Source organism: Telmatherina bonti (genome assembly GCF_933228915.1).
Source record: "Telmatherina bonti genome assembly, chromosome: 3".
Taxonomy (NCBI): Eukaryota; Metazoa; Chordata; class Actinopteri; order Atheriniformes; family Telmatherinidae; genus Telmatherina; species Telmatherina bonti.
In genome coordinates, this window is record NC_136621.1 from 34,118,203 (window position 1) to 34,130,846 (window position 12,644).

The window sequence follows — 12,644 nt, forward strand, 5'->3', positions numbered from 1 at the left end:
GCCTTTCACCCAAAAGACTGATGGGATAGCCTCCAGCTTTCCCTTCATTGGATTAAGCAGTTAGGATAATGAATAAATGAATGAAAGCCAAAAGATTTTAGGCATTTTTACTAGTATATGCAAGGTAACAGCTTCAAGATTGAAGCGTATGAGAATACAGCATACAGAGGCCATTTAGGATCAGTATATGTGTAATTGACAGTGTATTTATTTATGTTATTTATTTATTTTTTTACATTTAGACAGATTTCAAATCAAAATCTGCAGTCAGGATTAGAGTTGTAACTATAGTTGGGGACAAAGGAACAGTTATCTGACCAGTTTAGTTGCATCTTTATGTCGGATAAGATCTGGGAGGTCATGTTTGTCTATATGTCTATATCGTCTATATTGTGGTAACATGTAAATTGCCTGTAACTCTTGCTGCCTCTTGGCCAAGATTCTCTTGAGAAAGAGTTTCTTAACCTCAATGGGACTTTCCTGGTGAAATAAAGGTTAAATAAAAAAATTAAAAATAAAAATATTATTCATCAGATACAGTCGAACTCTTGACATGTTTTTGCATATGACTATGAGGAAAAAACATCTTGGGAAGTTTCATGTTCATTAACACATGAATCAAATTAAATAAATTAAAAATGTGCTTTTTTAGGGTACATGTGGAATGAAATTAGCCTATTTATGCTGTTTATCTCAAATTTATATAAATTTTATGGGTGTGTTCACTGAATTTGGATGGAAACATGTATCTACTCTTCAGATCAACAATAACATGAGTCCTAATGACTTCGGCAAAGAGTCTTTAGCCAGAGCCGCAGCAGAGAGAGAGGATCTGTAATCTAATTAGCATCATCATTGTTTAACTTTGTTCTTTATGTACATGGTGTGCTGCTCCGTGTGCTTCATGAACAGCCTTTATGTTTTCTCTGGCTGGGCCTTCTGTTTCATAATGCAGATCAAAACACTGCATCACTTCATGTTTCACTGAGGCTCTCAGAAACTTTAATTTGGGTGTTATGTTGTCATATTCTGCTTGTGTGTTTTATCTGCAGCGTTTCAGTGGCAGAGGTCTGCGCGGTTGGCTCTGTGGTCTAATTAACAGCATTGCTAATCACAGCTTCCATTAGAACAGCCCCTGCTGGATAATGACACACACACACAGCAAGGGGCAACAGCAGGAACAGCATGCACTGACATGGACGGACAAACCCAAACACCGACAAACAATGAAGCCAGCTTCTCACATACACGCACGCCCATATGTTTATTGATACTGACATTCCTGCAAACACGTACACACTCTATGGTTGCATGCATGTGGCCGAAAATCACACTGTTCTTTTGTTGACTTTGTTTTATGCGTGTTTTTGTTTAAGAAAGTAAATATTTTGCTAATAAAACATGTTTTTTTTAGTGTAACCTTGGCCTTTAATGTATGAGGGAAAGCAATGTCTCCATTGTTCTTAAACAAAGTTAGGAAAAAATGAATGCTTGGTGGTAGAAATTTGGAAAAAAAAAAAGATTTCATGCACAAAACCATTGTTGATCCATGGTTCAAGTTAGAATTCAGGAAAATAAATGAATATTGGAGGTTGTTTCTTTTGCATATGTTTCTTCCCACTTTTACTCGTCACGTCACGTCACGTCACGTCACTTCATGTCATATAACATAACATAACATAACATAACATAACGTAACGTAACGTAACGTAACGTAACGTAACGTAACATAACATAACATAACATAACATAACATAACATAACATAACATATATCATATCATATCATATCATATCATATCATATATCATATCATATCATAAACACTGTATTTAACTCAGTTCAAACATGTTTGTGTGGAAACTTCTATAACTTATGAGCAAATAGCAGCAGCTGTGTGAGTTGTGGGAACACTGGAAGGCGGTGTCAGCAGCATGTGTGTGTTTGTGTGTGCTAGTGGGATGAGTGTGAGGGGGTAAAGCCCTGTGGTGACCTGTGCCCCTTGCCAAAGCAAGGGGAAGTAGGGGGTTACTAGGGGCAGAATGGGGATGAATAAGAGTGAATGGAAGAACTTGACTTGTGGGGCCAAAAGGGGACTATTGTATCTTAACCTATTCTTTACACACTGAAGCTGCTTGTGTGTGTGAGTGTGTGTGTGTGTGTGTGGATGTGTGTTTCCAACATGGAGATGGACTTCAGGACAGGTATGTTAGTTACTGAAGGCATTTTCTTTCTTTACGACCATTTTCAGTCAACAAACTAGTTTCAGCCCGTCTGAAGGAAAGCCATGCAGCATACTGTCGTTGTTGGAAATGCTCTCTAGCATCAAGTAGAAATACATTCAATGGTATGTACCCAGAATGCTAAGCTGACCTCTCACCCTCTTGTGCATCCACTGTGACATGCAGCAGCTTACCAAATAAAAGAAGCTAGGAGAGAGCAAGAGATGGAGGAAGGAGGAGAGCAGGGAGGTGGGGGGGGTCTCTGCCCTTCACCCAGAGCTCAGCTCGGCACCTCCCAAAAACTTTGATCTTTGGAGTTTGGACAGGAATCCACAGACACACCAACAGCAGCACACACATTTGGCTACAGGCTTAGGTGGTGAGGTCAGACTTACGACACTCATCACCATGTCAAGTGCAATAAAATACCAACTGATTCCTTACGTCTACATGTTCACACACACACACACACACACACACACACGCTGAGCAGGTGATGACTCTAAGTTTTACGAACATTGGGTTTGAACTATGGTTTAAAAAATAGCAGAGGCAAGTTGGGATGGTGATGGAGAGGGAGACAGAGAAGGCGGAAGAGAGAGGAAAAAGGCAGAAAGAAGGGAACAATGAAGGCTCATTGTTTGTTTTGTTCTGCTCTGAAAAAGAGGGAAGAGAAACGCTTCCCATCTGAGACTGAATCACAGAGATAGAGGCAGCTGCGAACGTGTGTGTGTGTGTGTGTGTGTGTGTGTGTGTGTGTGTGTGTGTGTGTGTGTGTGTGTGTGCGTGCATACGTGTGTGTGTGTGCATCCGACAGTGAATAGGATTTAACCCGTCACGGCAATGAGTTTCTTTACCCATCCATGGATACAAAGAGACCGGCCGGATATCAAGCTACCCACCCACCACCCACATCCACTCCGATACACAAGCGCGCACACCTTCACACATTCATACACATAAACGGATGATATTGATTATAATAAGTACAAGCTTTGTTCTGACTGCTGGACTACAGTAGATGCTGTGCCTTTCTCTGGTCATTTGTGGACGCTCCACTGCAGCGAGCTCGGGTCAGTCTTTCAGAGTGTACTTGTGTGTGCATGTGTGCATGTGTGTGTTTGTGTGTGTGTGCAACAGCAAGAAAGTAGAAAGCAATAAGCTGACTGAAATGGTGCCATCAGAGCTACATGATTGATCAATTGAATTCCATCATGGGGACTGGCCGGTGGGATTAAATGGGTTGCTGTGGGTTACCAAGCTAAAGCATCACACTGCCTTTATCTCTCCCCTGATTGGTCTGTCACAAGAGACCTGGACCATACACTCACACTGCTCCCAGTATCTGTACATATATATATATATATATATATATATATATATATATATATATATATATGTGTGTGTGTGTGTGTAGGGGAGTGTGTTAGTAACGATAGAAGTGAAAGAGAGATTATGATCGCGGAGTGTGTTTGTGCGAGAGTAGTTGAAAGGGTTTTGTGTAGTGAAATATATAGCAAGATTTTGTGAGTGTCAAGCGTTATGTGAGTACGAGTTACAGATGCTGTCTTAAGATATGAGGTTTTCTAGATGTCTTCGAAATAAAACAAAATGCAGGTTTGTGCCAAAGTTCCAGGTCCAGATTCATCCCTTTATCAAATTTTTAAATGTAGTTTACTGAAACCCTAACCAGCTGCAACAAGTCTTAATCCTGTCATCAAGCTCTTTACTAGGTGAGATATTAATGTACAATGTATAACAAATATTTCTATTTTAATGTACTCCCAACAATCCAAGTTTTCTAACAATATTTAACAGAACAGCAAGGCCATAATAAATCCGGTGAAAAACTACAAAAGTTGTTCAGAAGTCTCTCTCTGTAAAAGATTTATGGATCTTATGAATAAATAGTTAAAATAGTTGTAAACACAAAATCCTTTTTTCTTGTGCAATGATTTTCCATCTCTGTATGTGTACATCATTTTACCTTCACATAAATATAAAGTCCTTTAGATAATCTAGATTAATTTACTTGTAAGCAACCCTTAAAATTTTGTGAGTTATAATACATATAATGCTGTAAAGCCCAAAATTATTTCTTAAATTTTTGCAACTGGTTGGTAATTCAGAAGAAGTAGCATTTCCAGCATTTTAACTATGATCTATCCCCTTTTACTGCTTATTAGTATTAAGCTTCAATTCCACTGTGGGAATTTTTAACCCTTGGAGGTACTTACTGTATTTCCACAGCAAGATTGACATTAAGTTCCAGAAAAAAATATACTCAGGCCTCAACTAAATCCCTCCTCAGGGGCTTAATGCTTTATAAAACTTCCAAAACTTTCAATGTGGGACTTGCATCGTGTCCCTAACTGCTGATGTGTCACCCCAAAGCATCATGGTATTTACAGACACAGAAGTAAACAATACTTAACTAGCAGTTGGAGCTGTTTTGCAGTTGTTTTAGGACATGTGTGGACATCACATCGTCCTTCTCTGCCAAGGATTCCAGTCTGCATTTGCAGAAAAACAGACCACCTTTGATGGTTCTCCAGTCCATCATAGGGCTGACTCACTTATACTTCAATGAATAAGTGATATAGCATCACCAGTTAAGGTAATATGCATAACTTTGGAGTGCAGTTGGAAACATAATAAGTAAGTTTAAACAGAGAAAATAAGTAACCCAGTCCTTCAGCAGTGCACTTCTTGTAGAGGAAACGCTACAAGTAGACATGCTGACTAACTGAAAGTTAGCTCAATCTGAAAGAGTTTAACAAAATAAAAGAAAAAAGAAATACCAAAAAATGATGGATAATAAAGACACAAGTAAAACCATGAACAACTGCATGTGACAATCTGCATCCTTTTGACGACGTTCAGCCCATCCCAAAGCAGATCTACGTCCTTTATGATTTCTGACATTTCTACAGCAGAAGAAAGCTGAAGAACCAAAAGACGTATTTTTGAGACTGTTTTCAAGTAAAGACATATCTACATTTGTCAAGCAAGTACACAAAATATCGGCCAAAGTCCCATTACTCCCTTTGGCCCTCCATCCTGCAAAGATAAGAAGCCCCTTTTCTTATGAATATAAAGGAATAATCATGGTTAATCTTATTGATCTTGTGTTACTTTTTCAACTTCCTAAACTTGCCTTTAAGTTAATAATATAAGTGTTCATTCATGTTGCAACAGTTTTGGGTGAGAAACTGACAATAAAAATGTACATGAACTTTGTTTCAAGTAACTTAAATTGGCAAGACTTCACTGGGAAATGGGTTGATTACCAGCTACAAGACTAATACAACCAGTCCTTTAGTTATTTTGTTTCAAGCTAGACAAGATTTCACAAACCCCAAGGCCACAGTTTCCCTCCTTTTTCCATTTATTTCTTCTATTTTTCTCACTATCTCTTTGATTTTCCTTTAAGACCACTGCCTGGCCCAAATGAATCAGTATTTTCAGTCCAAAATGAAAAAAAAGAAGATATATGTATGTATGTATGTGTATATATATATATATATATATATATATATATATATATATATATATATATATATATATATATATATACACACAGATAGATAGATAGATGTAGATATATATCTATATCTATTTGAAGTACCCCCCACCAGCCTTCTCCACCTGTCCGTCATATCACTGCCCTGGACACACATTTTTACCCACACACACAGTTTGGCACACACCAAACTCACAGTGACCCCCAGGACTAAAATAGGCTCTCAGGAGCAGTTTGGAGCGATGAATTGGCTCTATAGCAGGGGATTTTCACCCTCATCCCCTTTTTCTCTTTATCTTTTTCTCTCATTCTTTTTTTTCTAATCATTTGTGGGCCACGACTCTTCAGAGTTCTTATAATTGTCTCGTTCAGTCCCTCGGCCTCGCAATAACTTCAGGATACGAGAGCTCAAAGTCTAATACTGATACCAAAGCAATATATATTTGTGTGTGTGTGTGTGTGTATGGATGACACCACAAGCGGGCAGAGAATTGTGTTTATATGTGAGGAGAGAGTGTAGTTTGAGAGATCAAGAAGAAGCGACAGCGTATGCTTGGTAATGGAGTGCATTTGTATACCATTTTCTCCACAATCTTTGAAGTCACTCAATCCTAAATCAGCTGGAGTTCATTCAAGTCCGCAGACTTCTTTCTACAAATCTGCCTTACAGATTTATATGATCAATTCTTGCCTTCATCCCCGCCTTCATTCCTCTATCATTCTCTATTTAATTTTCTTTCCACCTCACAACCAGGCTCGCAAACGCATCCTTTATCTCCTTGTGCTTTGCCTCCTCTCACGCACATTAAATATTCTCTGGTTACAACCTTTCTAACATAATTTCTTCTTTGCAGCTCTGCAGGAGTCACCACTGGCAAATGGGCATGGTCACAGTGGGCGGGACTTCCTAAGGAAGCAGATGAGAGGGGAGCTGTTCTCGCCACAGCAGATCGAGGTATTGGACCGCCTCTTTGACAGACAGCCATCCTGTCCAATCCAATCCAGCACTGAGCTCTATGTGAGCCCTGACTCTGGCAAGGTAAGGGCGAGGCATTGTGCAGGCTCTGGGCTAAGGTTAAGTTTGGGAAAACAATAATTAGAGGCTGGAATGATTGTAGTGTGCTTTGTTAAAGAAAATGTCTGGTGTAGGAGAGAACTGTCCATGAAAAACTGATGGAAACAGAGTCCCACTGTTCTTTGTGCTGAGTTTGGCCAATTTCATACCACAGCTTCGTATTTTACATGCATGCTTATGGCTCATTTAGCAATTATTGCTGCTCAGGTGAGTGAAAGATCAATTAGACAATATTCTGTGTTTTAAATGCTCTTAACAAAGTCCATAAAAGCACGAAAAGGTTGTGTGAAGACTCCAATAATTTTCATACCCAGGCTGAGTAGGTCATTCAATCAACTTCTAAAGGATAAGTTTGGTGTCCCTTTATTATTATAGTTTGTTATTTTCAACACCAAGAAACTTTACATAATATGAATTTTACATCAAGTCATTTTGGCACAACATGATTATTTACCTTGTCACTATTTATTCCAACCCAAGAATGTTCTTATTAATTTGCTTCGTAGCTGTCTAAAGTATCTTGTTATAGATCAGCTATGACATTATTATCTGCTGATCTATTTCCAAACTATAAAGCATTAGAAAAAAAAAAAGCCTGAAAAACCACTTACCATCCTCTGAAGTCTTTTCAAATGCAATATCCAGGCTTAAACAGCCAAACAAGTTTAACATAATTCTCAACTAACTCAGCTCTTGACTAACTTAGATACATTTGGCAAGCCCTGTGCATGAAAGGAGAGGAGAAACATATTTCATCAGGTGAGAAAATAGCAACTAGATAGATTAATTAACTATAAAAATTAGCTTTTTAATTCTAAATATCCAGAGTTTATGCAAACTAGGTCATTTTGAGTCCTATGTGATAAAAATGAAATCCTTTTGCAGGGCCGGATTAAAAGTGCACAGGCCCCTGGGCCCACAGTGTCCCACTGGCCCCCCTTCCCCAGCGCAACATTGTAAATATTGTGAGTGATACAGTGTGAAACGACATTTCTAAAATCTCTCAGTCAGTTGAACCGATAGCAATAAACTAGACACTGGTGTAACTATCTGGCTTTTATGTACATTTTGTTTCATGTCTAAACTCCTGGTATATGGCCTATGTGGGCCCCAATAGTCTCCGAATGGACCCAGAGTGGGCGTGGGCCCCTGGGCCTGTGCTTATAATGCCCATTGGGTCCATCACAACCTCTCAACAATCCAACAAGCTCTATATGACTCATTTAATCATTTTTGTCAACAAAAAGAAAAGTTTACATTTGAGCTCCAGAATTCCCAGTAACATATTCCCACGGTTCACTTAAACCACTCTGCAAGAGACTTTATTTGTTTTTGTTTTTTTAATAGTTAGTTAATGTATTAGTTAAGCTGCAAGTAAACTGCATTACATGTGCTAAGTGTTACACACTCGCAAATAATATGATTAGATACTGAAAAACCTTATGGTGCTTTTGTTGACTACAACTACAGCCACAAGTATGGAATGATGGCTAAAAGCCTGGATATAGTAGTTATTGGACTCTGCCACTTGACAATAGCAACATTTATTTTTTAAAAACAATAAGAAAGTAAAGAAAGTCTCGAGATATAACGAGTCTTCATGGACAGACAAATGATCACCTTGAAACTTAACCACTAGGGAGGTAAGTGCTTAGTTTTGACGCATGCGGAGGAAGATCAGAAATTCATTAGAAACAGCTGATGCAGATCTACAATTATACCAGACAACTTATTTTCAATACCTGCAATCTAACATCAATGCCTTGTGCTGTACCATTGCTTTTAGCTAAAAGCCTGCCTGCTATGCCTTGCCATGCCATGTCAAAAGAAATCTGTCATAATGCACAACTAAGTTACAACAGAACCTTTATTCTGACTTCTTCCTTTCATGTTGCATGTTCACCTGAAAATGTCAAAATCAAGGTTTGTTTTTTCTGTTAGCCTGACACAGGCAGAGTTCCTGTGGTCTGAAAAGACTGTGATGAGACCCGGTGAGGCCGTGCTATTGATGTTCCTATAATCTACACACACTGCAGGGGTTAATGAGCAGATTGACCTGGCTCTTATGATGACCTCACTTCCTGCTGCTTGGTGGACAGTGATGGAGCTGTCGGCTTGCTGATGCACAAGGGAATGAGCTGCATATGTGTGTGTGCATGTGAGCGACAGAGATGAGAAACACAAGAGCTTCTTAATGTTGCATCTAAATTGACCTCCCGCCCTTTTCTAGCACCAAATTAATGTAAATCTGAGTGGAATAGACAGGTATAAGTAGTATTCTGAATAACAAAATGAAAGCAAGCTATCATTTGTATTCTGTCTACCGTTTCTCAGATGTTTTCTAATCTGCAGCCTTCCACTCAGTGTTACGGAAATATTTTGCCAATTTTCAAAATGACACTTTTGTTCCACACTTTTTCTTTTTTTTCTTTTTATAAATATCCCTTTTCAGATTTATTTATTCTGTCAGTGTCAAGGACAAGAGGACAGACACGCTCCAGAGGAGTATCAGTATATGGAAGCACAAATAGGTTGCAGCCTTAGACCTACGGGGCAGAGTTTGGCTTCTTACCCCATTCACTTCCATCTGACCAACATGGGGAGTGTAGTGGCACAGGGTGAGAGGTCGACAGGGACTGGCTGTATCAGCTCTATAGACTGAAACTCAAGACTTTAACACCCATGATTCATAGGTCAGCGTCCTTTCTGAGCCCGGTCAAGCTGATGAGGTCGGGGTCTGGGGTAAGGGCTTTAAAATCCAGGTCGCACTGGGGGTCAAACTGGCTTTAGGAACTGCATTACAAAGGAGATGCAAGGACACACACACACACACACACACATAACTCTAAATCACTATCTGCGTCTTCACCTCCGCCAAGCCCCCATTTCTCCCAGAGGAGATGATTGACAGTCATACCTTCAACACTAACACTGACGGCTACAGATCAGCCTCTTCAGTGTGCAGGCTGAGGTGTGTGCACAAATGTGTGTGTCTGTGTGTGTCAGAGTCAGTACTGACAGGGTAATGGTCAGTGAGGGTCCTGCTGTGTTCTGATGGCTGATAGACTTGGCCATGGAGATGATGTTGTGCCGTAGTGTCCTTAACAAAGTGGAGACACACTTAGAGTGTGTATTTGTAAAAGAAATAGAAAAGCAGAGAAAGATGGTTGCAATAGGCTCAATTTCAGGTGCAAAAATGAATACTAATATTATATGAAATGAATACCTTGGCTTTATTTCTTCTTCTTTCATTGCAGTTGGATTTAAACAAAGTAAAACTGCTAACAAGCAAATCCTGTTCAGTCTGTCACTGTTAGTTACTCTTCTATCCTGTTTGTCTCAAACCTTTGCTTCATTTTTTTTCCCTAATAAGCCACCCTTTTATCTCATCTCCCTCCTCTGCTCCCGTTCCCCCCTCTCCCCGTAGTCTATTAGGCCCCACTATTAATTTATGTGTGCGTGCTCGTATGTGTGTCTGCAAGTGTGCCTGTCAGAGAGAGTTCATTTGAATTTCCCTTCAATCACTTCCTATTACCCAGCTGATAAATCAGGAGGGCTGACGGCACCCCCACCCATTCAAGCTACCCCAGGTCCAAGTGCACATCCCAGCACCAACCAGACTTACACTGGGACAGAATAGAATAGAAAGAGAGGAACTGATAACTGATTTTCTTTGTTCTCGACTTGATGTGATCTCGATCCGAGCTTAAAGAGAAATGGTGAAGTCAGAGGTGGTCTTGTCTAAAGGTGGGAACTGTTCAGTCTGTGGCAGTTTCACACTGAACACCAGTCACCTCTGTCTGTATCATCAACTTAATCTAGTTCAAAGACTACACTGGTATTTTTGTATGTTAAACAAATTGCATAAGACCAAAACCAGATGTTTTTATGATCTTACTTATTACCTTTTTTTCTTTTTTCTTTTTTTTTAACTTAAGAAGCCCTGGCAGAAGTTTTAAATCTAATATATGCTTTGATATGAAGCAAATAGTAAAATCATTCAGAATTTTTTTTTTTAAGAATGTCATGTCTTGTCATCCACATCCTAATCTATGAGCTTGTCAATAATGTATGCCACAGGACTGATTAGGAACCATAGGCAGGGTGGTTTTCATTCATTATAACTTATGTGCAGCGGTTTTGTAATTATCATATTTGGAGTTAGACCAAGTCTATGAGATGCAGGATTGTGTCTCCCAACATCACAACCTCTCTTTTCATGAAGCATTTTACGCAGAATATATGAGTTGGAAAATTTTAAACAGACATGAACATTTCTCTTTTTGAGCTTTCTTTGTTGAAATGTCTGTAATAAAAAAGAAACAGAGGCTTGAATTGGAGTATAATTTTGACTTATCACTGGAAATATGAACTTTTCTCAACTTTCCAATGTCATGCAATGCAAACAAAAGTTATGTAATGTCATCTAAAATAGTTGGACAGTGCCTGACATCATCTCATTCAAGGTGAACTGGGCTAAAAATACATAAAATGTGTCTGTGTTTAGCAAGTTAGCAATGTTTCAGTATCAGAAACTAAAGCCAAGGGACATTTTATGTTTATGTTCGTTCTTTTATCACAGGTTAAAAAAACAAAATGAAATGAAACGAAGAAAAAAAGTTATGTTGGCTGAATTTCTTTTCATTGCCTCTCTAAGAGTTCTGGTCTGTGTGGCTTTTCTGTCTGAAGATGAATATCATCTTCACTGCAGCCACGCTTAGTTTGAGTGCAGATAAAATCCTTCCCTGACAATCCCCGTCTCTGTTTGTGCGCCACTGAGGAAATTGGGTTTGTTTATAGTCAAGCCTTTTTCCATCAGGAGTACAGAAGACAATGTGACGAGAGAGACGGAGAGGCAGATGGAGAAATCTGGAGCTATTTGGAGAATGGAGAAAAAGGGAAATACTATTATGCAAATGCTGCAAGCCAGCAGGGCCTGTCTGAGCGTGCCTGCGTGTGTGTTTCTGAGGGACGATTAGGGCTCATCTGTTATTGATGTGAGATTTGGGATGAACCATTCCCCCTACCTCACCTGAGTCAGCAGACCAACCTGCTGTGTGAGAAGAAGATAGTTTGAGACTGAGTGAGGCGCCATTAGTAACATTAAACTGCAGGTGGGCCATGCTTGTCCATCATTAGCGGTTAGCTTGCTAGCTTTGAAATTTTCTTACTCCTGCACACAAACAAGACTAAGGGTAATAATTAGGCAATGAGAAGCTTCTGCATTTTTACATGCTAGTGATGATATTGCATCATTTCAGTGCCGGCTTTAGCAGAAGGCTGCGCTATCAAGTGTCACACTAGTTAACTAAGAAATTCCACCTGCATTCACACTGACAACAGCTGTGCGTAGAATACAGCTGTTTTTGTTGTCATAGTCTCCACGGTGAAATATGGTTGTTTCACGTTTCTAGAAACCATAGATACACATCATCTCAACATTTCTGAGCCAAAACAACTTTGCATCTACCCCATCGTATCACACAGACATAATGTGGGTACAGTTTTGATAAGCTGTATCTTAAGCTAAACCGTCGTCATTTTCTCCCCAAAACCAAGCAGTTATAGTGTCCAAACACGACAAAATAGCTAAAGACAATAGTCTAGATCAGGACTAATAAGAGAATGGAAACGTGCACTGCAAAAATTCAGCCTTAAAAAAAACAAGAAAAATATACAAAAATTATGTAAATGTTGCTTAAAATAAGAGAAATCATCTGACAACAGAACAAAAAAATTTGGCTTGTCAAGACTTCCCAAAACAAGAAAAAAATACTCTTAAAACAAGAGGAATTCTCTGGCATAAAAACTAAGGATTATCTTAC

At 39.2% G+C, this 12,644-nt stretch overlaps 1 protein-coding gene across 2 annotated transcripts in view; it reads left to right on the forward strand.

Annotated features, from left to right (window-relative positions):
• pax5 (paired box 5) overlaps nucleotides 1-12,644 on the forward strand; it is a gene marked incomplete at both ends in the record, with an annotated part of 56,133 nt that overhangs the window by 24,745 nt on the left and 18,744 nt on the right. For both annotated transcript variants that reach the window (XM_079238229.1, XM_079238230.1), the window contains one exon: nucleotides 6,599-6,699. In XM_079238229.1, coding sequence (XP_079094355.1) covers nucleotides 6,599-6,699 — 101 coding nt within the window. The remainder of the gene's footprint in view (nucleotides 1-6,598; nucleotides 6,700-12,644) is intronic.